This window comes from Rhagoletis pomonella, unplaced genomic scaffold (genome assembly GCF_013731165.1).
Source record: "Rhagoletis pomonella isolate Grant_MI unplaced genomic scaffold, Rhpom_1.0 Rhpom_scaffold_00002, whole genome shotgun sequence".
NCBI lineage: Eukaryota > Metazoa > Arthropoda > Insecta > Diptera > Tephritidae > Rhagoletis > Rhagoletis pomonella.
The window spans coordinates 32,694,550-32,721,129 of NW_023458556.1; the positions used below are offsets into that span (position 1 = coordinate 32,694,550).

Consider the following 26,580-nt stretch of genomic DNA (forward strand, 5'->3'; position numbering starts at 1 on the left):
TCTTAGTTAATTTGAGTAAAAGAGGCAAGATAAAATCGCAAAAAATCACAGAATTATGAAAAAGTGGTTTGTGTTTAGATAGTTTAGTAAATAATATGAACCTCCCGCCAAACGACACCAACGGGGGCTGCGGAAAAATGAACTGTCTTTATAATTGTCTGGATGCTTACTTTACACAACAATTTCACAATTAATACATATTCTCAATTGACTTGCCTCAAATTGTCTTATGTAAACGCATCGTAAAGCTCTACCCAGAATTGCAGCGGATGACGATAAAGCGGTCGACGGTTAATCTAGATTTGTATTTTGGAAGTAGGAGAAAGGGGAAGAATGTGATCGCCTTTTGCGAAAACGGTAGTAGAAAGGTACTAAGAAAGTGCGCAAAGTATACAATGAGAAGTAAGATGTGTATTTTTTATTATATGTGAATTTGCAATATATTTGGTGCTTTAATGACAATACTAAGCAATACGTAAAATAATAGATTTTTAATTTAATTTATTCGTCATTTCCTGGAACGAATCTAGCATACCGACCGTTCAGCTATGCAAAAACAAAAAATTCAAATCAATAGAACTTTTTACGCTCATTTCAACCATGTCAAAACCATTTAGCGCAAGTAAAATATAAAGACGTTTTAGAAGGTTACAATAAAATTCTTTGATTTTTTTTAATATTAATATCTTATGAACCACATAACCGATTAAAAAACGTCAGCATAAAGATAATCAATTTATCTTTCAGCTTATATACAAGTTAATCTCTCGTGTCGCGAGAGATATAAAAAATTAAAGGTGCGGCGAACCCACTGTTCGCCGATGCTTTTCAAACCGTAATTAAAAGACGGACAACTCGAGTTGAGCTTAACACAATTTATTACGTGTCACTTGCACGTCCCAAAATTAACTAACTCAAACATATGAATTCACTTACTGGCTAACCTCTTACTCCTAACTACTTATGCTAAGGTTGCAGTTCCCACATTTCGCAAGTTGGGGCTTGCGCGTGCAGACAGGAATTGCTTATATTGCAATTCCCATGATTTCAATAATTCCGATACCTGACCTGATCGGTGGTTGCGCGTGTGCCGCGTCAGCAAAGTTAGTAAGTGCAACAATATGGTCACATGCCTGGCAACGTGAGTAAAGGGTGCGCCATTGATCGGTATTGGTATTACAGGTAAGATAACTTACATAATTGAAATTGTTTTTTATATATTTATACCAAAACCACTAAAAAACGAACATGTTATTTTTTCATCAAATAACCTTTTTTGAAAAAAAAAATGTATGATTAATGGTAAAGAAATTTATATTATTTAGAACGTACAAGCTATTATCTTTAATTCGGTATACATATTTTATCATGATCTACTTTTGGGTTTTAAGAATTAAGTGATAATAAAAAATATAAGTAAACAAAGCAAATAAACCTCTTATATCTTCATTGTTTATTACCTGCGCCAAATAAATTTGGTATCGTTGAAATCAGCGTAAAAAGGTCTATCAATCGGCGCTTTTGGTTATTTTATAGCTAAACGGTCGCTAAGTATTCTAGACTTGTTCCAGAAATTTACGCAACCGAAGGTGATGCCAACGAATATTTAGTATGAAGAATTTTTGGTTTTACTACTAATATAACTAGAAACTGTAGAGTGAGCAACATTCTGCACAAGTAACGGAACCGATTTTATGTGTGGGAGCGAGAAAACCTTTCTATTATTGAATCATGGTTCAATGAGTTAATTGAAGAAATTGTAATAGAAATAAAAGAAATTGTAAAAGATAAAAGCAAGGAAACTGTACGATGAGTGAAATACTCCGTTCGGACTGAAAATGGCAACGCCGCATGACCAGAACTGGAATCTTGTGCTACCAGATGTGTATAATTAAAACGCGCAATGCTTAAAATCCCTCGAAGAGCGAGGAGTAAACACCACTGGCGCAGCCGCCGCTGTCAAAGTGTATATATTTCGCTAATCTTTGCCCGCTGTCGTGTCGTTGTTGGTCGATCAGCTTGCGTTGTTGTTGAATTGCCTATCGTGGAAGTAAAAGTGATTTTGTTCATTTAATTTGTAGTCCCCATTTGGTGTTAGCCCGAAAATAAATTTAAAAAAAGCATTTACCACTTCACCGTTACAACACGATTCTTAAAACAAGTTGAAAAGTTTAGTTATATATCCAAACTTAAGGAAAATGTGTAAGTAAAATTGTGTGCTTTTAATTAAATGCATTATGAAATCATATACACATACTACATTAAACGGAAGAAAGAAATGAAGACATCGCATTTCTTGTTCATAGCGCCTCAATACGAAACCAAAAAATGGTCAAAAACTCGTCCAAAAACGAAGGTACCAAAGTTCGAAAATGAAAGTAAAATTTCTCCGAAGCTCCGTCAATTGAATTGCATACATACATATGGTTTACGTATCTTCCGTCGAATGCTGCGCCGTATTTCCTTTCTTTTTCCTCCGCAGTATCTACTTTTTTTTATGAATTTCTTCTGGTTCTGCGCTATACTGCTTTGCTTAGATGACTTGACAAACAACGTTGACGACGACATCGGACTATAGCAGCGGTGCGACGCTGTTGTTGGTAACTCGTATTGAAGAGCCAATTTTCAGCTAGCCAAGCATCGGAAACTGGTTGCCAGCTAGCCTCTTTACTTAGCAGCCACACCCCCCGCTTGTTGGCACACTGCGCATAACTTCATATTCAACCGGCTAGGGTGCAACCACATCCAAGCAATATGTATACACAATGCTTTCATATTTTCGAAACCCTTTGTTTACTCACTTTTGTTTTCAAATGTATATATGCATACATATGTATATTTTTGTTGCTTTAGCTGTGACTACTTCCATTATAGCAGCGCGATCTCGGCTTGGCAGCACGCTACTGCCCGACTTCGCTCTATTCGTTTGTTTGCCTGTTGCTTTGCTTTTCTGGTGTTGACGTGCAAATTAAAAAAACTGGTTTTGGTTTGTAACGGTTGCACTGGGCAGTCATATTTATAAGTATATTTATATGCTTGTATGTAAAACCAAGCTCAAGCGATAGTGGAAACGGCAACTTGGTCACATCTGGGCACTGGTACTAACAGCCATTGCGTCGCGAATTTGTCGCTGCAAGTGAATTAATCACAGCATTTTTTGTTTATGTTGATATTTTCTTTCACAATTTGCATAGTTACATATGTACATATGTACATATGTACATAATTGTTTCTTAGTTTTAGATTGCATCTACCATCGGTAGTCTAATATGATCATATAGAAACACACCAGTTATGCATACAGTTATGTTATATTTATCGATCCTCAAACAACTTTTTCTCCTGTTACTCCAATGTATCTCAATCGTATACGTACATACTAACGGGTGATTTTTTTGAGGTTAGGATTTTCATGCATTAGTATTTGACAGATCACGTGGGATTTCAGACATGGTGTCAAAGAGAAAGATGCTCAGTATGCTTTGAAATTTCATCATGAATAGACTTACTAACGAGCAACGCTTGCAAATCATTGAATTTTATTACCAAAATCAGTGTTCGGTTCGAAATGTGTTTCGATGCGATGCGATGAGGCTCATTTCTGGTTGAATGGCTTCGTAAATAAGCAAAATTGCCGCATTTGGAGTGAAGAGCAACCAGAAGCCGTTCAAGAACTGCCCATGCATCCCGAAAAATGCACTGTTTGGTGTGGTTTGTACGCTGGTGGAATCATTGGACCGTATTTTTTCAAAGATGCTGTTGGACGCAACGTTACGGTGAATGGCGATCGCTATCGTTCGATGCTAACAAACTTTTTGTTGCCAAAAATGGAAGAACTGAACTTGGTTGACATGTGGTTTCAACAAGATGGCGCTACATGCCACACAGCTCGCGATTCTATGGCCATTTTGAGGGAAAACTTCGGAGAACAATTCATCTCAAGAAATGGACCGGTAAGTTGGCCACCAAGATCATGCGATTTGACGCCTTTAGACTATTTTTTGTGGGGCTACGTCAAGTCTAAAGTCTACAGAAATAAGCCAGCAACTATTCCAGCTTTGGAAGACAACATTTCCGAAGAAATTCGGGCTATTCCGGCCGAAATGCTCGAAAAAGTTGCCCAAAATTGGACTTTCCGAATGGACCACCTAAGACGCAGCCGCGGTCAACATTTAAATGAAATTATCTTCAAAAAGTAAATGTCATGGACCAATCTAACGTTTCAAATAAAGAACCGATGAGATTTTGCAAATTTTATGCGTTTTTTTTTAAAAAAAGTTATCAAGCTCTTAAAAAATCACCCGTTACATCCATAAGTTTGAACATATATACATACATGCTAAGTGTCCTTTTCGATGATTTTTTGGGTTTTAATGTTTGGTATATAAATGTCGCACAATGGTACGAATCTTCTCTCGGCTGTTGACTTATTTTTGTTTGCAAGGTGACGTGTTTTTTCTTAACGAACAGACTAACTTTGGAATATTAATTTTGAAAGAGGACATATGCCTTGGTTATAATGCACGGGGCGGATCCTAACAAATTGCGGCGAATTCGTGAGAATCTATTGATTTTAGATGCTTCCGTTTTATATTGCGTTCAATTGCATTATAATCGTTTGAATTCATTGCCCATACAATAGATAATTAAGTGACAGTTCACTCCGTTCCGTTACTTCCATTATAATCCAGGCAATATGCTGGCTATTTTCGCTAAATAAACTCATATAGTCCCCCCAGTCCGTCCGAGTTTTGATTTACTTGCACTCGAAAAGTTAAGGAATCATACATATGTGCATATCGCACACCGTCTTCAAAAGAGACACAACTCAAAATTTGGCATTTTCGAAATTGTGCGCTAAAAATGTACACAGAGCTTTTATTTACCTTTGAGCAAAAGCTGGAGCAAATTTTTGTTATAATTTGTTAAAAAAAAACCCTAAGGTAAAGTCGTCCTTGCCCATATGATTGGCATGTGCTACGAAATAGTTTTTCGCATTTTCTGACTGAACGTATTATTTTGAGTTGTGACTCTTTTGAAGACGGTGTGCGATATATAAACTGGAATTGTAGGCGATTCATTTATTCAACAACACTGCCCATATTTATTTCTAATTACTCGTGTTTTGGAATATGAATACATTTTAACTATTGCTTATGCAATTTTTATATTTTTTAATCAACTTTCGTAGCTTGAATTTTGGCGTCTTCGTTTCTACAAAAAATGTTGCCACGTTTCATTTTTCGGTAGAAAAGAAATCGGCATTAATTAAAAATAATTTTGCGGCAATTATGTAAGTATGTAGGATGAGAATGTCTTCTAGTGCCATCATATAAGATTCTCAATATTCTAGAATTCTCAAGATCTTAAAGAATTGAGTTCTAATTTAAATGACTTATTCATGAGCATATGTTCGAAATACATATAAGTAGAGACCGACCGAGGGTAGATTTTTCGGAAGAAGCCGAACCGAACTTTCGGGTTTGATCTAACAATCGGCCGATTACTGAAGCCGAAGCCGATGAGTTACTTTGAAATTAAGTAAATCGATTTTTTTCAAAAAATAAACCCCATCTTGACCTTTTAAGCGCACATGAAATACAAAATGCGTAAAAACGATAAAAAAGGCACAGGTTCTGTGCAATATACATAATAATATTTTCGCGCATACCCTTTTGCTAGGTCTTTGGCCCAATTTGTGGTGTGCGTCTCGATGTTGTAACAAAAATGGAGGGACCTAAAGTTTTACGCCGCCTCCGAAAGCCAAACTAGTTTTATGATTTTTTCATGGCAATACGACCAGAGGTTTGCAATTCCCTTCCGAGGGGCTATCGCTGCTAGAAATTGTACGCACCCTGCTATCGAACCTAGGTCCTACGGAGTGGTAGTAAGCACCTCCAACCAGTCAGCCACAGCGGCCGCCCTGATTTTATCACTGAGATACAACAGTTTGTTTATGTTCTCGCCAAGTGAGTTCGTTCTGTGGCCGCTAGTATGTGCTGCAGAAAGATAATTTGCAGGACCTGCTTTAAGTAACTTTAGGGAATACTAGATTCCAATATTGAAAGATATCAGCACCTGTAAGAACGCTTTTATATGTGCTTACATATATTCCTTGATTACAATTTCAAATTTCGAAGCTCTCAGCTGACAGTCAGCACAAAAAGGAGGTAGGTTATCAATTCGTCTGAATATTTTTTTTTATGTATGTAACCGCATAACTTTGGACCACGTTAACCGATTTCTATAATTAATTTCTATTTTTTTAAGGAAAGGTGTTACCTCACAGGTGTTTCTATTCCAATTCGGTTTAAATTCGATCATTGGATCGTGAAGAGATTAACGATAATCTTAAATAATTAAATACTTAGCAAAAGTAAAGGCAGTCACATATCGCTCATTTACTTCAATAGTGTCTGAGATACTGGTAATCGATACAGCTTGGACATTTTTACATAGCGGTCATTTCTGCATACTTGACTTAATAAGTTGTATTTTTTTATTATGATACTATTGAAGCAATTACTTCACTACTAATTTAAATTAGCGATATGTATGTACATACATATGTATGTATATATTCTTTTGCGCAAAGAAGCTAGATTCGTAATACTTGTATGACTTGGAATAAATCATCTAGAATTCAAAAACACGTTAACACCTTGCTTTACGTGAGCTATACGTTTTTTATTGTGATAATTTTTTGCATCTCTGATCATTAAATGCAATTTAGATAAGATTAGGTGTACGTTTTATTTTTTAACAACCTACACAAATGCGGTTGACGCCTTAATTATATCGTATTTGTTTTCTAAGAAGTATACATACATATGTATATATGTACCCCAGCCAGGGGCGTAGCTAGCTCATCGCAACATGCCAACAACCTCATGCAAACTCTACAATGTCCACATTTGTTTACAACATGCAGGATTTATTGGTTTTCGTTGCGCTTTTAGGTGAGTTTTCTACAAATGTTGCACTGTGTTAAGTTGAGACCCAGCATTGCAGAGACACATATGTATGTTTTTTAGAACTTTCGTTCTCAATACTCAACCTAACTTCAAGTCGTCCTTAAACCTAAATGATTAGGGGGTACTGAAAGAGTAACCAAAAATCAAATCCAAATATAAATGCCTAACAAAGCTGTTATAAAAAACTCTTTACAAGTTTTGGAAACTTTAATATGTATGTGCTGCTGAGATGAGGCCCTTCTAGTTACGCCCTTTTAGTAAGTAGTAAGTCAAACTATTCCATATTGGCAAGCATCTATTCTTATCAGGTTTAAGACAAACACGACGCGAGCTTTTACTGCCGGGTGTCTACGCACAACACTAGTTCATACATTTGAATATTTGCATTATGTACATATGTATGTAGAATGTATTCATGTACCTTTCACTGCAAACTACGGACGTTTAAACAAAAAGAAAATATTTTTTTCAGAAATGTATAGCTGAATGTGACTTTGTGAAAGTACACTTTGAGAAACACAAATAGGCTGTCTTCCTAAACGCATTATTGCATAGCATTAGTCTTTTTCATTTCTGAACCATAGGAGATATAATTGTAAAAACAAATATTTTCAAAGCAAGCTTTCTAAATATGAACGAAATCGGACCGAAATACTGATTTCTAAATATATCGACTCTTGCGCCACCTACTGGCAAATTTTTTTATTGGCATTAGTCCTCTCCATGTAGTTAATATACGTTCTAAATATGAACCAAATCGGGCTATAAATACGGGATTTTTCCTCATCCCCCGTAGTGAATACACGGAAACGAAAAGGGAACCGCTTCGGGGAAAATTAAACTCATGATAACACCGAATATCATCACTACTATTTTCCGGAATAATTCTGACTAATTTTTAACAAGTTCAGACTCGTACAGGATCGTAACCTATGTACACATCCATTGAGGAATAACCTTTTATACATCCATCTATGCTAGTAAACAAAAAAACAACCACACCTGATTTAATGGAAGTACACAATAAGTCATTTTGCGCTGCTTTAAAGGAAATCTTCTTAATTTTCCTCAGTTGCCAAAGTCGCCACTGTCGCTAATTCTACAGACTTTGCTGCTTTGCGCACAGAATTACAATTAGATTTGCATTCACCTGAACAAACACAAAAGCGAAATGACCTTGAAGTTATGAAATTTGAAAATTCGTGTCACTCTTTTGTCTTGTGGTTTAAAGTACTGAACCATATGTACATTCGCATGCAGCCTGTGGAAACAAGCATGAAAATAAAAAGCAAATGAGCAAATAGCTATGCACATTTGTATGTATGTATGTAAATTGCATAAACCACAAACTACTGCCTATATACGAAAAAATGTGTTTATATGTACATACATCCCCGTAGCGAATGTCATGCATTAGTCACTTAAGTGTCTTGTTGTACGGTCATGTTCAGTCCTCAATGACTTTGGGCTCCATTTATATGGAATTCGTTCATGACTTTCATACAAATGGAAATTTAGGCGTTGATGTTCTCTGCATGAATTTGTCATCCAGTGATCATTGATGACATTCGAATGACAATGTCATGTAATGTACTTTTTATAAGTGACTGCTGCAAGACACATTGTGTGTTATAAGTCTTTGATAGGAGTACACCTGCATGACATTGTCACCAGTGTTATTGTCAGCTATATGTCGTTTAAGATGCACAGTAACTGATGTCACCAGTGACCGTTTTCGCGACTGGGATATGCCCATATTTTTGAATTCATATGCATGCATGTAAATGTTTAGTTTCCGATAAACGCAATCAATTATCCATACAATAACGTTCGCTTTTCCAAATCTTCTATTCTTATCACTCAACAGTGCCAAACGCACATCTAATTATTACATACTTTTTTTGTTAATTTATTTTTATACTCAAAATAATGCATTGCTATGCATGAATAATCTGTTTGCCACCAATGGGTTGCCGACTGTATGCGTGTACACTGGGCGACGGGGGGCGGTGACCCATATAGTTGCGCTACGAATGACCTCCTCGATTCAACGACAACGCTTGTCTAAACGTTTACCGCCCGTTTTAACTTGCAAAAAATTCAAACTATTCGGCCCTCGTATATATTACTCAACTGCCGCAACTCTATTTCCAGCCAATTCCACTGGTAACAACCCAAATGCCATCACACAACAGAAGTTGGACAAATGGCGTAAGGACTTTTACAGCGAACCGAAGAACATTCTTGCACAGAATGTCTGCTCGCGTGTGGACCCATTTGATGTGTGCTTGTCGCGCAAATCGCTCGAAAACACCAATCATGTATTTACTTATAAGGTGAGTGCAATTATATTTGTAATAATATAAAAAAATGCTATAAGTGAAACATTAAATTTTCAAAATTATTTACCCCATTTACTCTTTACAGGTGGAAAGCGAGGGAAAACCCGTTACTAATCAAAAAAGTTCCGGCCGTTGTTGGCTTTTTGCTGCGCTCAACTGCATACGCCTGCCATTTATGAAGAGTTTAAATATGGATGAATTTGAATTTTCTCAGGGCTACCTATTCTATTGGGATAAAATAGAGCGTTGCAATTACTTCCTCAATAATATTGTAAAGACAGCGAGACGCAATGAGGTCGTGGATGGGCGCTTGGTGTCATTCCTATTAAACGTAAGTAAACAAAGATACATAAATTCATACATATAAGTGTACTAACTAAAGATTGAATATGCCATATTTGACATTAAGGACCCAACATCCGATGGCGGCCAATGGGATATGTTAGTTAATTTAATTACCAAACATGGTTTAATGCCAAAGAAATGTTTCCCAGAGACTTACAGTTGTGAGGCGAGCATGCGCATGAATGCCATATTGAAAAGCAAGGTAAATAGTGTGTGAATGTGAATGAGAAAACACCTTAAACAATTATTATTACTATTATGTGCAGCTGCGTGAATATGCTAAAGTATTACGTGATCTTTTGGATAAATCACCTACCGACGAGGAGGTTTCGAAAAAGATTGATGAAATGATGGCTAGTATCTATAAGATAGTTGGCATCTGCTTGGGCATTCCCTCCGAACGTTTCACCTGGGAGTATTATGACAAATCCAAAGCATATAAATCGATTGGACCGATAACGCCGTTGGAGTTCTACGAAAATCATGTAAAACCAATATTTAATGTGGAAGATAAGGTAAATTCAAAATCGAGCGCTTGCATTGCTCAGCAATTTAATTATTTTTGTTACTGTTTATTCGATTGACAGGTATGTTTAGTAAATGATCCACGCCCATCTAGTATGTACGATCAAACATACACAGTCGATTGCCTCGGCAATGTCGTGGGTGGTCGCCCAGTGCTTTACAATAATCAACCGGTCGAGAAATTACTGCAGTTGGTTGCTGCAAGCTTAAAAGCCGGTGAAGCCGTTTGGTTTGGTTGTGAAGTCAGTAAACGCTTTGCATCAAAGCAGGGCATAGAAGATTTGAGTGTGTAAGTAGGAAAGCTTTGGAAAATTACATTATAAATGTGGATTTAAATCATGGCGGAATTATATTATATTGCGCCATGGCTTTAAATATACTTTATAACTATTTATTGTTTATATTTTCACAGACATGACTTCAAGTTAGTGTTTGATGTTGATATTCAGACGCCATTGTCCAAGGCGGATCGCCTTATTTTCGGTGAATCAGCCATGACGCATGCCATGTTATTCACCGCCGTTTCTCTGGATGTGAGTGAAATGTTTTTGGAATGTATGTTTTCGCTATTAACACAATTTTTGGTATTTTTTTACTAAGACAAATGGCGATGTTACTAAATTGCGCGTTGAAAATTCTTGGGGCGAAGACCGTGGTGAAAAAGGTTATCTAGTTATGACTGCCGAATGGTTCAAGGAATTCGGTTTTGAAGTTGTGATCGACAAATCTTTTGTGCCGCCCGAAATTTTGCAAGTTTTCGATATGGATCCAATTGTGCTTCCAGCTTGGGACCCAATGGGTACCTTGGCCTAATCTGCATAAACCTGATAAAAATACGTAATCCACTTTTTTTACAAACATATACATTAATACATACATGTATACATAAATACATACATATATATTAAATAGTTTGTATACAATCCTCAAATAATGCAAAATAAATAGTATCGGTTTAACAAGAAAAACTATCATAAAACATATACATGTACTGCGAACCGTCAATTAAATTTGAATTGCGTTTTGAAAAAAGAAAAAAATAGCAAGTGCCTGATTTTCACAAACGCATTAATGCAAAGCATCAGTCTATTTTATTTCTAAGTCATGACATTTAGTAATACCCCATATGCACAGCCATAAAAAAGCGCCAATTTTTAATAAAATTGTGCGAATTGGATCACCAGTGGTTAAGAAATAATTAAAGAGACTGATGCTTAGCATTAACGCGTTTAAGAATTCAGAGAAGTTTTGTGCCCTAGTATTCCAAACTCAGACGAACTTTTTTTCCGCGTACGAAATGGAACCCACATAAAATTTTATAGAGCGTCGGAAACCATTAATAATAATAGATTGGCCGTTACACATATGTATGTTAGTGTTTGGCCGAGCTTCTCCTCCGATTTGTGGCGTGCGCCTTGAAATTGTCACACAGGCGAAGAACCTACAGTATTACGCCAACTACAAACGGCGATTGTATGTTTATGAGAAGCTGAAGAAATACCATTGCCATTGTCTGCCGAGGGGCAACCGCTATTAGAAAAGCCTTTTTTATATTGGATTGAACTGGGCTTGAACCCAAGCCCTGCAGAATGGTAGCGCGCACTGCTAACCACTACACCACAGCGGCCACCTTTAATAGATAGGCCACAACAATTACTGCACGCAAATGTCTTAGAAAAAGCATACATTACCCTTAATCACAAAAGGGGCGAAGAGTCAAAAAGGTTGGAAAAGGGTATCACGTGAATTATGGACAGTCTTAACATCGCTGCTAAAATGTTTTAATCTTTTATGAATATGTGTGTACGTATAAATCTTTTGTTAGAAAAAAAGAATAATCTTGAATTATCGTAGATAGCAAGAACCCATTATCTCGTACGAGGCCTGTGCATGAGAATTCTTGCTAAATGAGCTAAAGAACTAGTTCACTTGTTCGGTCACTTCATTGAACAAAATTTTTCCGTGCTATTTCTTATTTTGGATCGCAATCCATATATTCTTGGCACGAACCATCGTGTAGCCCCATTAGAGTTAGGCACTTTACTTCTTTTAAGTGAACCGTTTAGTTGTAGTTCGTTCACCTTAGTGAACTAGTTCCTTAGTTCATTTAATTCAATTGACGAATTTTATGTTAAACAAAGTTCAATTACTTTTATTATCACACATTCTACATACAAAACTAAAACTTAAATATTCCTGTACAATAACATTAAATAAGAAAGCTTGTTTGATTTTAACTAAAGAACTAGGTCATCTCAATGAACGAAAGAACTAGTTCATGCTAACGAGTTTTTTTGCAAATATTATGCTTCTAAAATCAAATAAGCTTTCTGATTTAATGTTATTGCACAGCAATATTTAAGTTTTTGTTTTGTTTGTAGAATGTATGATATTAAAAATAATTGAAATTTGTTTAAGGAACTAGTTTACTAAGGTGGACGAAATACAACCAACGGAACGGTTCACTTAAAAGAATTAAAGTGCCCAACTCTAGTTTGCATTATTTTCCTCATATTTCTATTAAAAATTGTAATCCAAACCTGGATGTACATATATACATATGTATTTAAATTGGTGTAATATTTAATACAATTACTGGACTTTAAACCCATTTACAAAACTCAAGCAAATTACATTGTGTTAGTAAAATACTTTTTCATAGGCATAACCAAAATCAAAAATCAAAAACTCTCGATGGTAATATCACTTATCCCCTGAACTAATGTAGGAGACTGGCGAATGCTTTATGCTTTTTAAGCGCATTCCATACTCGTACTGCAGACGCAACCAAATGCCTTGGCACATTTTTACCAAGCGTCCATCCACTTCCTTTTGCTTTTTAGCGAATTTATATTGTTCACGTATAATATATTTAGCTTGTCTTAGACGACCGGTTTGTATCAATGAGATACTGTAATACAATTTGCACCGTGCCTGAAGGAATGGATCACCTACTCGTAGACCAATATGTAGTTGTCGTAAAGATATTTTACCAGCAACCTCCGCCTGTGGTAGAAGTACATTCGTAAATAATCAAAGTAACACATGCAAGCTTTAAAACTTACACATCTGGTAAATTGTTCGCCAAGTGCAGAGTAACCGCCACCCAGTGTAGATAGCCATGACATTAGATACTCCACCTCAATGCGCTCCCATAATGTATGGGACAGAATACGATTCCTGTGGTTGAAGGCAAACGATTTTAATCAATCATATATACGTAGGATTGCTGCTGCATTCAAATATTTATTTGTGTGTTGCTTTCTTACCATTTGTAGTCGATAACTTCCTTTTTTGGAGGTCGGAGTTGCAGCCAAAGTATATCAGCGTCACGTAAAGCAGGATTCGTGCTAAGCTGCATACGAAATTGGGTAAACAAGTGTAGTTCACGCACGAGGTAGAAGGCGTTGATGCCATCAATTTCTATCGATAAACGTCGCAATGTACGTGCACTGTTATCTATCTGTGCATAATCACCACCATGGGATTGGTTAGATGCACGCAACGATTTCACACGCCTCCACAGTGATTTTCTTGGCACTGTTATTATGTTATTGTTGTTATCAATCTCTAAGAATTCTTGATGTTTGGCAAAGTCACTTATGCAAATTAGAATTGTCATAGCAAGGCGAATATTTTATTACTTTCCGCAAAATATTTGGTTATCAATCAAACACGAAGCGGCTGAATTTGCAATTATCACACTTTTCTCCATGTAAACAAAACAATTGAAACAGCTGTTCAGCAGTCAAGTTGTGGAATGTGGATGATGTTTGAAAAAATGACATGAAACTTTGTGAAATTATGAAACGGATATGTGGCACGGAAGCATTAATTTTGTCTGTTTCAATACGAGTCCGGACAAAAGGCTCAATTAGAACCCACATCCCTCGAATGTTGCTCCCAAGGCGCGTTTTATCACTCAAACTACGCATTTGTCTTTCAAAAAGGTTGTAAAACCCATTGTTACATATGCGACATTGGCTTGGTGGCCAAAAGCTCAGCAAGTAAACGCGGGTACCACCTTGAGCAAGCAGCACCGACTGGTCCGCGTGCGTTCCCACGACAGTCGGGTCTACGTAACCGGAACGACCCAGATTTATATCTGGCCAAGGACTGTCACTCCAGCAACACTCCCCAAAAAGTCTTTGGGGAATTTGTATGCTGCTACAACAACAACTGGTCCGCGTGGCCATCACTAGAGCTATGAGTACCTGTCCAACGGATACCCTTGGTGTAATTACAGTCATTTCCCCTTATCTATTCTGATTGTAAAAGAGGTCTGAAAAGTGGAGATTTTTGAAGGTTCTCAAACCATTCTTGGAAGAGCCCGAGTTGAGCCTTCTCCAAACCCTACAAGGTAAAAACACCGGCGGGGCCGATGTGAGGCGAATGACGATTAACGAAAGGTCCCAAGTATGGTATACCGGCGAATCGAAGATGGACCAAAGTAGTACTGGGGCTAGCGTACTTTGACCAAGATTCCAGAAAAGTCGGCCAATGGGCACATACCCCACCGTATTCCAGGCGGAAGTTTTTGCAATCGAAGGACAAATAGGGCCAGAATAAATATTATGTCGAATAGTCAGGCAGTGTTAAATACCTTAGACTATTATAAAACGGCATCAAGTGTAAAACTCTTTTGAACCACATGGGTGCAACAATAGATCTTCTTTGGACAAGTTTCGCCCGATCTGGCAGGTTTAAACTAAGATCAGCCAATCAAATGCCAGCCAGCTGTTCAGTTTAAACTCAGTTTACTTAATCTAAGTTTAAACTGGCACTGAAAAACAGGCCCTTAGGCACCCGAAACGACAACATTCTAGCCCAACTTTGTTCAAGGTGGTGACACAGACTCAACAGCCATCTCTCCCGACTAAACCCAGAAGTGACAGACACCTGCTCAGAATGAGGGCAGGGTCTACACAACAACCAACACCTCTTCGCAAGCACCCCTAATTGCGACCAGCAACCACATATGTATGTATGTATATTAGCGTGGGCCGAAATCCGCCTTTTTAGAATTTTGATTGGTAATAGCAAAAGTATGGTTCATTACGCTCTAAAAAAATCTGAGTACAAGATTAAAATTTTTGGTCAATATCTTAGGCTCGCCCAAGTTCATCAAAGTTCAAGTGGTAAAAAAAAATTTTCTTAGCTTATTTCGATTCTCTACAAAAATGGTCCATATACCAAATTATGTAGGACTAGTACTTTCGAAGATAATTGCAATTTTAGTAAAAAAGTTTATTAATTAATTATTGTATTAATTTTAATTTTTTATTTTTTGAGCACATTGAACTTTGATGTACTTGGGCCCACGCTAATGTATATAGATATACATACATATTTCGTCAAAGTTCGGTATTTGAAATTATACAGGGTAAACCAAAAACATAGAAAATGTTTTTAAGGCTGTTCCAATGATGCATAAATCGCTAGCTTGGAGTAAAAACAATTTTGCAGAGGAGGAAAAAAATCCCTATATTCATTTTGCAGGTATTTTGCAAAACTTTGAATACAGCATTTTGCATGTTTAAAGCACAGGAAAACTCCATACGATGTTAATTAAAATATTTCGAATTATTTGGACTATATCGTATCATTTTGACGTCTTTCGGACTTAACAAATCTGCCTTTAATTTAATTTGAACGCGAAGAAATAAAACTGATTCTTTTTGGAAACGATGCATTTTTAATTTCTATTGCTTGGTATATTAAAATATGAGTTCCCACAAAAAGGAGACCTAGCAAGTTTTCATTCTAAGATAGAGAAATTCTTTACGGAAAAAATACTCTTACATCAATAGCTTGAGGAACCAAAATTATAGAATCAAATGCTTTGTTACTAAATTCAATATACATATGTATGTAGGTATGTAAATATTTGTATGAATGGTATACTGTGTGATAAGAAAAATATTTCCAAGTTCACATTTGCACGGATGACGCGATGTTTGGACATTTTATCATTTTATATTAGTTCTGAGTATTGTAGAATGACGAATAAGCAATGTGCCGAATGAATGGCAAGTGTTGATAAGTGTCTGATTATTATCACCAGGCTATTCACTTAAGTGGTAAAGGCTAAAAAAGCAACACAAATATTAAAAAAAAATGGTGGAATTATTTGGATTTTTTTACAAAATTATATAAATAGATCAAGTGGATGAATGGTGCTTTGTTCTTAATATTTACAATGTTTTTCAAGCTAAATTTTTTTGTTATATTTTTATAAAAATATGGTTTATGCTATAACAAACACCATACAAATCAAGCTTTCACACTTTATACAGCATTAAGAAAAATTTCACAATTCACGGATGCCTAGGTTTTAAATACTCTACTTACAGCGAAACGCGGCAGGTATTGGAAAAGGGGGCGTGGTACCTTACCTCTCTGGAACCGTTTATCCTAAAGTCCTGAAATTGGGCACAGCTACATTGTTATCAATACAGTACTTAAGACAAAAAGTGGTAAATATTGGCAAAGGGGCGTGGCACTTCCTATACAAACTGAGCTTCTCATATCGCTTATTTCTGGAACCGCTTATGCTAACAGCTACATTTGCTATCAATATTGTACTTATGGCGAACCGTGGTAGTTATTGGAAAAGGGGATGTGAGGTTCATACAGCTGCATCTATATAGATACTTATATACTAGCAATACCCGGCGTGCTTCGCTGCGCCTCAAAAGTATTGTTGTGTTGTAACCCCAAAACTCTTATGGCCTCATTTATAAAATATGTTTAAAGAACTTGTAAGATTAAAAAAAAATCGATCTGTTAAGCATATTTTCTTTTTTTAATGTGGGTGTTATTTATTATATTTTTAGAAGTTAATTAGAAGATATGTATCGACTTTCTCCTAGGAATTTAATTTATAATTGTATAACTGAAGTCTACTATCGCGCCCTTTCCGCAAATGTGTATTAATTCAATATTCAAATACCGCATATTCAAGGCGAATTCATGTAAGGTGGTATCGATTCAACAAATACTTACTTGTATTTTGTTTTTGCTTACAGCGAATTTGTGAAAATGAAGAAAATTTGTGATCGTTACGTGATTTAATACTTTTATTTGAAAGGCCTCAGCCCATCCAATATAAAAGCTGAAATAGATTCTTCTTTGGGCGGGTCTGCTTCTTCGTTTACAATAGTAAAATATTGGGAGGCCGTACGAGCTGCCAAGACGAGCATCGCAGTGGTCGACGAAATGGTGAATGGCGAAATGGTACCACAAAGCGGTAATGGATGATCGTCGACTGAAAGTGCGCGAGCGAGCAGACATAATAGGCATTTCAAAAAGTACCACACAGCGCATATTATCTGAAGATTTGGAAATGAGACCCCTGTGTCCAAGATGGGTGCCGCATTTGGTCACTCTCGACCAAAAACAGTGTCGTGAAAAGGCTTCAATTGACTGTTTAGCGAATTAATGAAATAATGTTTGAAATGCTACCTCATGCACTCTATTCGCCAGATTTAGCCCCCTCGGACTATATTCTGTTCCCCAACTTCAAAAAATGGCTCCGTGGTCAAAGATTATCTAACGAAGAAGAAATGATGTCGGCAGCTAATGGGCTATTTTGAAGAGCAAGACAGTTCTTATTATAAAAAGGGTATCGAACTTATTGAGCATCGCTGGGAAAAGTGTATAGAGGTGCAGGGAGATTATGTTGAAAAAATATATATATTTTTTCCCAAAATTTTTGTGTTTTCTTTGTTAGGTCGGTTACTTCTGGGACCACCCCATACTTTGAAGGCGCTGCCAAGCAAGCGGGGTATTTGCTAGTACATACATAAATATAAAAAATAGAAAAATAAGATGGACGTTTACGTTACAAGATTTTATTGGTTAAAAAAATAGGCTAAGAATGCTTGAAAAAACTAGGCTTTTTCAATGGCGTTAAGACGCGGGATCTTGGTGGCTAAACCACAGCATTCGAAATTACCTCTACTGGGGATTTCTCGCGATTTGGAGGCTATAGTTTTTGGCCAAAAAGGTTAGATTTAACGGTTATGGCGGTTTATTTGTTGGTCTTGAAGGGGTGCAGGGGCGATGAAGCTGCCGGCCCACAATGACCACCAAACAGTTTCAACGTCTCTCGGCGGTCACTAACATAGACGTGGAGCGTGAAAAAGGCCTTATCATTAATGAATGTGCGAAAATACAGATACAGAAGATTGAACATTTTATTAGAATAATTAAGTAATTTTAAATGTATTGTTGTTCGGCACTATAACGGTCCATATTGGGCAATGTCAAAGCTTTAAAATACCCGCGGCATAACCCTTTAGCGCGAGCTATGAACGCTAGAAAAAAAATACAATAAGCGATCTCTCACGAAAGTTGGAACCTTCAAAAGAATATGTATGGGAAAAATATCAGAAAGTACTTATATTTGTATTATTGATACCTGCTTCAGTTCTGTTATCGTTATCTATATATATATATAATTACAATAATTATGAGAAAATGGGACTGTTTAAATACTACATAGTATGTACGTATATAAATAAATACGAAATGTTACAATAAAAAATAAACATACTGCATTAATGCAACATGTATGTATGTAGATGTGTGTACATACATCCATACATACATACATAGGCTTCCTTATATGCATGTAGTTGGTGAGTTATCTCCAAACACGACGCTGATAAAATGTTTATGTACAGTCGACAGGTGTTGATAACTATTTCATTTGCCGAGTTCCAGTTAACAACATACATTTAACGAGTAAAGAAGCACTTGGCGGAATATTTATTTTAATTAGAATTGGAAAAAAGTGAAATTATAAATTCAATAGAATACAATGAAGTATTACATGTTGGTTTTGGTGGCTGTGGCCTATTTGGTATATGTGCACGCGGGTAAATAAATCCATAGAATTGTTTCGGTTAAATATTGGATAGCTACATGACATTTATACATATGTAGTATATAATTACGGCACATTAAGAGTGTCAGAGAGAAGATTTGTCAAAAATGCATAAAATATTTCTTAGATCTTTTGGCGAATTAAAATAGTTCTCGTATAAACAAACTTTTCTTTAAATCATGAAATATCTACCCAATTAAAAATATTTTAGCATAAAGGCGGAACAAAATCTTAAAATGACATAATGACTAAAAATACTGGAAATGTGTGCCAATTCCCCCATTAATACAATCCGTTGAGTAAATGCTAATCTTATCTTGTGATTTTTATGTCCAGTTCTTCTGTACAATGTTCAATGTTAGTCAATGCTTTCAATATTTATTTTACTTGTGCAAGTTTATGCACATTAGACTGGTTCAAAAAATTCCTTGTGAAATATTTTCGGGACAGTGAAAAAAAGAAACAAAATTTAGAGGTGGCTCATCGCAAATTTCTTATTTCTAAATATATAACACAGGAAAATTTGGTTTCCATTTTGAAATTTTATAACTCATTAAGTAAACGTATCGGAATGAGCGATATAGATTTTTGAAGGAAATTTAAGGCAAAGAACATTAATAGTGACGCGGCGTGGAGAGCGGCAAGACATTTTCGAATAATATTACAAGGGATTTTGAAAAAAAAAGAAATATTTAGTCGAATTTTTTGAACCAGTCTAATGCATGTACATATATGTACTTGTGTGTTAACGCAACTTAGTAATGAGAAAGACAAGTTGTACTTTAACGCACTTTATGTAAGATTAAAAGTGTATTTAAGGTATTACTAATGGGGTGCGGCCGGTGGCGTATTTAAGTGATTCGAGAATATTTCTGACTTACATAAGTAGCATACCGTTATGCCGCGATAGATAGTTGGCGTTCAGGGTTCCATAACGATCGGCAGGCAGTTGCAAACCTATGCGATTTTTGCCATGAAGAAGGTTGTCACAGATATCATCTGCCGTTCATTGGTGACGTACATACATATGTAGTGCAATCATTTGTGAAAAATTTCCCAAGCACTCATAAAACGAGAAGGAAAAATTCAGCATAAAATACGTCCAGGAGTACGAGTACTGTACAGCGCTTAAAAGAACAAATAATTCTTCAGCAAAAAAGAAAGCCAACTTCAAATCTCATATAAAAATTTAAGATTATCGTTAATTTCTTCACGATCCAATTATCGGATCTAAACCAAATTAGTATGGTACCACCCTTGAGGTATCACCTTTTCGATGAAAAAATTTATTATCGAAATGGGTTAAGGTGGTCCAAAGTTATGGGGTAGCATACATAAAAAAACAATAAAAATATTCCGACGAACTGTTAACCTCGTCGGTTAGAAAGGGGATGAATTTGCCCTACAACTTTCGAGTTAAGTTTTTGATTTATTTATTATAGTCGTAAAAAGTGTACATAGCCGTCAATTAAAATAAATTTGTGTGCAATAATTACTGAATGCGATTATTGTTTTAATAACATATCCGTGTGAATGCATATAAAAATATGTAGTTAGGTGAATTTGGCAGTAACAAAAGATAAGAATAATAGTAGAGCGCCTAATGTTTACTTAGTGCTAGATTAGATAAAACGCAATCAAATTTACTAATGATTGCATACATATGTACATATGTAAATAAGTATGTACTTACACACATACATATATGTACATATATAGCTAGTACGTAACAAAATACGCGCGACTTAAGCGCAAGGTAAAATGAAGGCTCAGTAAATAAAAGAAATGCTAAATTTATGGCAGTTCTATAGCGCTACTGGTTTTTACAAGCTTTTATTAAGTTTAACCTGTTTGGAATTAAATCTTGCAATCAATTGTGAAACTTATCTCAGAACCCGATAACAATGCAATACGAAAGATGAATTTTTCCGATAGCTGGGGCATGAGTAGAGATATTTGGAAAACCCGTATTTATAGCACGATTTGGTAAAAATTCAGAACGTATATTTCTTAAATGGAAAGAAATTTTTTACTATCCCCAAAAAAATTTGCCTTAATTTTTTTTTATATTACTTGTTTTAAAATATTTTTCTACTATCTTAAATTTTAGAAAAATTTGCACATTTTATTCAATATTAGGAATAAATCTTCTTCTTTATTGGTGCCGTAACCGCCTAAGCGATTTTGGCCGAGTTCAACAAAGTACTCCAGTCGTTTCTCTTCTGTGCCAACTGACGCCAATTGGAAATGCCATGGGAAGCCAAATCCTTCTCTTTTTAACGCAAAGGTCTTCCTCTTCCTCTGTTACCGGCATCGCGACACGGGTTGAACACTTTCAGAGCAGAAGCGTTTCTGTCAATTCGAACGACAGGACCTAGCCAGCGGAGCCGCTAGATTTTTATCGTTGTAAAGCTCATACAGCTCATCATTCCATCGTCTATGGTATTCGCCGTCGCCAACGCGTAAAGGCCCGTAAATATTTCGCAGAATATTTCTCACGAAAACTCCAAGAGCCGCCTCATCGGATGTTGTCATTATCCATGCTTCTGCGCCATATACCAGCACGGGCATGATGAGTGACTTATAGAGTGTGATTTTTGTACGACGAGAGAGGATTTTATTTTTCAATTGCCAACTCATTACAAAATAGCACTTGTTGGCAAGAGTGATTCTCCGTTGGATTTCAAGGCTGATATTATTATTGGTGGTTACCAAATAAACGAAGTCGTCTACTTTTTCAAACCTGTGACGTGGGTGCCAAGAGACGTATGCTCCGACTGCTGGTGTGATGACAGGAGATACTTCGTCTTGTCCTCTTTGACCACCAGACCCATCCGCTTAGCTTCTCTATCTAGTCCCGAGAAGGCAGAACAGACGTATCCCTTATTTTTACCGACAATGTCGATGTCGTCGGCATACGCCAGCAATTGTACGCTCTTGTAAAGTATTGTGCCTGAGCGGTTCAATTCTGCGGCTCTTATTATCTTCTCCAACATCAGATTAAAGAAATCACACGAAAGGGAGTTACCTTGTCTGCAACCTCATTTGGTATCAAACGGCTCGGAGAGGTCCACACATTTTTTGCTGCACAGAGGCGGGTGCGTATCTTGGCTGCAACAAGAAGGTGGTCCGAGTCGATGTACGTACGTCTAAACCACTGGAAGCATGGGGGTTTCGACATAACTTCCACGGACATAATTTCCATTGAAATAAATTCATAAATTTTCATGGTTGAACTGAAACCATAATTGACTTTTGTTTCTAAATCGGGGCGCTTCGCTCGCTCACTGCATGACGCTCCCCCTATGTGGTAATTATTATAGAAGTTAAGTCATGACATAACTTCCATGAAATTTTTGCGGAATTTTTCTGGTTATTTCAATGCTGACCATGGAAGTTAAGTGCGTGGAAGTTATGTTAGTTACCCGAAGCATGCCTTTCGTCGATCGATTTGGTTCCTCGTTTTTCGATTTGGAGACAGCCACGTAGCTTGATGGATCTTTATATGATGTAACCTAGTACTAGATATTACCATGTTTCGGGCCCCGGTGAAGTCGTTCAGCCTCAGTCCGTTATCGGAAGTTTCGTCGTGGAGGCTAAATTTTCCAACAGTGGCGCCAAAGATCCATTGCCTGCCCACTCTGGCATTGAAATGCGCCAAGCACGATTTTTATATCGTGTCGGGGACACCGCTCATATGTTCGCTCCAAGCGCTCATAGAAGAGATCCATGGATGCCTCATCCTTCTCTTCCGTCGGGGCATGGGCGCAGAAGAGCGATATGTTGAAAAATCTCGCTTTAATGCGGATTGTGGCTAGACTTTCGTCCACCGGGGTGAACGCCACTACTCGGCGACGGAGTCTCTCTCCCACCACAAATTCAACACCGAATTTGCGCTCCTTAACGTGGCAACTTTAGTAGACATCGCAAGGCTCCACGCTTACCTTGCCTTGCCCCGTCCAACGCATTCATTGGATGCCGGTGATGTTAGCCTTAGTCTTCCCGTGGACATCAACCAGCCGGGCAGTGGCACCTTCCCCATTAAGGGTCCGGATATTCCAGGTGCATACCCTCAAATCATACGTATATCGCGGTCGTCATCAGAAAAAGGAGGTCTCATCCGAGGCTGCTTTTTGTTATTCATTGGGGGGTTTTAACGGGACCCAAACCCAGCGCACGCGAATTTTTACGATTTCGCACTTTAGTTCGCTCCCTAACGGGTGTTTGGGCGCTACCCAGAGAGTACGTGCTTATAAATATCCGGACGTTGTGAGCTGCGATTTGAACAGTAAGCACAAGAATCACTTCTGGCCACTCCCAGGTGAACGGCAGTCAAAATTTTTTCACTTCTGCGCACGAAACCATCCTCCGAACTAGTACGTACCAAAATTTTACAGGAGAGAGTAAAACTATACATATGCTTCGCTTGATAAGCGCTCTTGCAACTATGCCTTTCTTTTTGATTACAAAATTTTCTAATATCGATATTTTGGTGTGAAGGCATCAAGACGAAAGATTTCGGTGAGCAAATCTCATTTTTGGCACAAATGTCATTTAGGCGATTTTGCAGAACCCACGATACGCGGTTTTGCACTTTAAACGGCGATATGAATGCACATATTAAAATTGTAGAGGAATGTTAGCAAACTGAGTTATACGAGTCCATGTAATTGAAGTGGATATATTTAATTAATCGATTTTTCATCATTTATTTTCAGATGCTTGTGTGCAATGCAACTCCTCCACTGATCCAAAATGCGCCACCGAACCAGAAAACTATCTGGCCAAATCATGCAGCGTCAATACGTCTGTATGCTACACCCGAGTATCTAGTGAGTTGTCATATTTTTTTGAATTTTATATATATATTCTCCTTCAAGTACTAAGTCTCTATTCTCTCCCCACCTCAGATGGGAACACAATTCGTGGCTGTGCTTCTGAATTGGATAACGCTACAGCTACTGCTTGCCACAACGAATTGGAATGTTTGATTTGCACCTTTGCCGAAGGTTGCAATCGTCGCATCTTCCCACTGAGTCGTGCACAGTGCCTGCAATGTTCGGGTAACTCAACTGGTGATTGCGCCACAAATACTTATATCAGACCCACTGTATGTCCGACTTACAAGCTGGGCGATAAATGCTACATTAGAAATGATGGTAAGTTTGCATTCATATCAACAATTACAATTACAATTAACACCTCTTTTTACCACTCTACAGGTAAAAACACAACTGAGTCATTCCAACGCGGCTGCCTCTCTTCGGCTCAGGCAAAGAAGCTCTGTGTAAACGAGACGAATTGTTTTACTTGTGAAGGTCCTGGCTGCAATTTCATTAGTGCTAGTAGCGAACAAATCCCGCTGGCTCGCGATAGCGCTGCATTTTTAAGCTCTTCCATCGCATTGCTTTGTATGGCTTTGGCAATGATGCGCTGGGTTTAATTTAAAAAAAGTCTAAATAATTAATTTTTTACTTTGGTTTTTTTTTTGGTATTAAGTAAAATGACGAACATTGTCTGAAAGTGCATTTTTTAACTTCAATTCTAATGTAATAGTCAAATCAAATAAATTTTGAATGAACCCGAGCGATTTCCTATTTAAATTCACTTTCAACAGGAAATTGTGGGCGAAATTGCCATTTGCTTTGGCATAACAAAACTAAGCAATGGTTCACACAAAATCGTACCTATTTCCTAGTATGCATGTATGTACATTAGAGTGCACCAGAAAGTTCGCCGTACACCCCTGAGCCTAAAGTACTTTTTGCGAAGGCGATTTCGGATTTTATTCAAAAAATCACTTTTCAATACATACTTAGTTATTGAGTGAGTTTTATTTTTTGCTCAAAATCGTTGTTTTTTTGAGTTTTATTTTTTGCTCGGAAAATAATCGTTATTTTTTAGTTTAAATGTTTTGCTCCGAAAAAATGGTTATTTTTGGAGTTTTATTTTTTGCTCAGAAAATATAATTTAATTTTTGTGTGTTCCTTCAAGCAATGGCACAAAAGGGAAACGACTTGCGAGCTTTATCTCTAAAGCCGCTTAGGAGGTTATTGCGACAAAGAAGAAGAGGAATATTGTTGAAGCTTCTTAACCTCGCGGATAATAAGCGTATGCGTAATAGACAGGGGACGGTTGCATTGAAGTTTTAACGTCACTGTGTAGTGGGAATTAAAATACAAAGAGCAAGAGACAAGGGCAGAAACAAAGACAAAGGCAACGACAAAACCACAGACACTCACAACCTATATTGAAGGATCAAGTCAATGATAAAGATGAAGAACAGGACTAAGTTAAAGATAAATAAAAAGAGAAAAAAAGAGAAAAATAAAAATAAAGATAATGATGAAGATGAAGATGAAAATGCCTTTGCAAAAATACTTTAGTACTTGGCGGGGTACGGCGTACGTTTTTTTTTTTCATTTATGGTGGTGCGGTCTAATGTATTATGTCCATATGTGCGCTTATGAAGTAGAAAATTACTTTTAATTTTATGAAGTGTGATCAAAACGATCTCGCCATGCAAAATGCTTGCCCCCAAATGGTTGACTTTTTCCCTTCAAATTTTCGCTTCTTTCCTGAGAATGTAATGTGTGGCAGTTTACAGCTCCATCAACATTTTTAATTTCATGGGGTATCATGTGCATAAGTAGTGTGTATGTGAGCAAATTTGTGTAAAGAATGTGCGAATGAATTAGGGTGCACAAATTTTAGAGATTTAAAAGCCCGATTTTTGAATGATATGAAGGTATTGGCTTAAAAATGTACAGGTGACTATTTTCGTAATAGGCACTCTTATCTTGAACAATGTGCAAAATTTTAATAATATCGTTTTATTATTTACTGAGCAATCATCTCAAACGCTTAGCAGAGGCTTGAGAAAAACTTAGAACCTCTGTGGACGCGCCCGGCCTACGTATTATAATGAACGGAACTTCCAAGACTAGGAGATAGACTTAAAACTTTGGATGAATATTATAGGCATATTTCACTATTTATTTACGAATACAATTAAAGGGTGGCGACGAATAACTGTTACAGAGTTTTTTTTTCAAAAATAAAGGGTCCTTTATAGATTTTGCGAAAGAAAAAACATTTTATTGTTAATTTTCTACAGATTTTACTTTAATTTTACTAATTAATTTTTGAATCTTAAACTTTATATGGGCTTCCTTGCGGTAAACACGTTGAGAGAAAAGCGCAAGCGACACGCAAGTCTTCGTCGGTTAATTTATTCCATATCTTCTGTAACCACAGGCTAATTTCCTCCAGGACTCAATCGTTTATACTCCTTTGTCCAACATAAGGCCTCACACTCAGAAATCGAACAGACTCGGAACTGGTGACTAGGACGGAAATTTATTCGACCAACCCAATACAGTTTTTATTTTTTTATTTGTTTAAAATAAAGTCTAAGAAAAAATACACCTGAAAAAGACTTGCTTATGGCTTTTTGTATTTCAGCGACGTTGTGCGATAGGTCCTTCCTATATTAAGGTTACGA

At 36.9% G+C, this 26,580-nt stretch overlaps 3 protein-coding genes across 4 annotated transcripts; 2 read left to right on the forward strand and 1 right to left on the reverse strand.

The window, feature by feature from the left end:
- The first annotated feature begins 1,971 nt into the window (after nucleotides 1-1,971).
- On the forward strand, nucleotides 1,972-11,167 carry LOC118733452 (bleomycin hydrolase-like). Of its 2 annotated transcripts, none has more exons than XM_036462837.1 (8): nucleotides 1,972-2,202; nucleotides 8,997-9,310; nucleotides 9,402-9,647; nucleotides 9,726-9,863; nucleotides 9,928-10,176; nucleotides 10,249-10,475; nucleotides 10,599-10,719; nucleotides 10,787-11,167. In XM_036462837.1, exons 1-8 carry the CDS (start codon nucleotides 2,199-2,201, stop codon nucleotides 10,997-10,999), a joined length of 1,512 nt encoding a protein of 503 aa, XP_036318730.1. In that variant the 5' UTR covers nucleotides 1,972-2,198; the 3' UTR covers nucleotides 11,000-11,167. The 2 variants fall into 2 exon arrangements, with proteins under 2 accessions (XP_036318730.1, XP_036318731.1); XM_036462838.1 differs by having other exon boundaries at nucleotides 9,129-9,310; nucleotides 10,787-10,999.
- Nucleotides 11,168-12,739: 1,572 nt separating this feature from the next.
- On the reverse strand, nucleotides 12,740-13,908 carry LOC118733453 (uncharacterized protein F58A4.6-like). Its single transcript, XM_036462839.1, has 3 exons — nucleotides 13,456-13,908; nucleotides 13,252-13,366; nucleotides 12,740-13,192 (listed from the first exon to the last, which is right to left on the reverse strand). The coding sequence occupies exons 1-3, from the start codon at nucleotides 13,806-13,808 to the stop codon at nucleotides 12,890-12,892; spliced, it is 771 nt and encodes a 256-aa protein (XP_036318732.1). The 5' UTR covers nucleotides 13,809-13,908; the 3' UTR covers nucleotides 12,740-12,889.
- A 4,985-nt stretch (nucleotides 13,909-18,893) lies between these two features.
- Nucleotides 18,894-24,663, forward strand: LOC118733454. The gene is made up of 4 exons (XM_036462841.1): nucleotides 18,894-19,068; nucleotides 23,795-23,908; nucleotides 23,987-24,235; nucleotides 24,299-24,663. The coding sequence occupies exons 1-4, from the start codon at nucleotides 19,011-19,013 to the stop codon at nucleotides 24,517-24,519; spliced, it is 642 nt and encodes a 213-aa protein (XP_036318734.1). The 5' UTR covers nucleotides 18,894-19,010; the 3' UTR covers nucleotides 24,520-24,663.
- The last annotated feature ends 1,917 nt before the right edge of the window (nucleotides 24,664-26,580 follow it).

Excerpts from the sequence above, each read along its gene's own strand:
- LOC118733452 (XM_036462837.1), top strand. Across the intron at positions 10,177-10,248 it reads TATTTAATGTGGAAGATAAG|GTATGTTTAGTAAATGATCC; the intron begins GTAAATTCAAAA and ends TTCGATTGACAG. Across the intron at positions 10,720-10,786 it reads TCACCGCCGTTTCTCTGGAT|ACAAATGGCGATGTTACTAA; the intron begins GTGAGTGAAATG and ends TTTTTTACTAAG.
- LOC118733454 (XM_036462841.1), top strand. The coding sequence starts at position 19,011 with ATGAAGTATTACATGTTGGTTTTGGTGGCTGTGGCCTATTTGGTATAT. Across the intron at positions 23,909-23,986 it reads ATGCTACACCCGAGTATCTA|ATGGGAACACAATTCGTGGC; the intron begins GTGAGTTGTCAT and ends TCCCCACCTCAG. Across the intron at positions 24,236-24,298 it reads ATGCTACATTAGAAATGATG|GTAAAAACACAACTGAGTCA; the intron begins GTAAGTTTGCAT and ends ACCACTCTACAG.
- LOC118733453 (XM_036462839.1), bottom strand. The coding sequence starts at position 13,808 with ATGACAATTCTAATTTGCATAAGTGACTTTGCCAAACATCAAGAATTC. Across the intron at positions 13,367-13,455 it reads GAAGTTATCGACTACAAATG|GAATCGTATTCTGTCCCATA; the intron begins GTAAGAAAGCAA and ends CTTCAACCACAG. Across the intron at positions 13,193-13,251 it reads GCGAACAATTTACCAGATGT|GCGGAGGTTGCTGGTAAAAT; the intron begins GTAAGTTTTAAA and ends CTTCTACCACAG.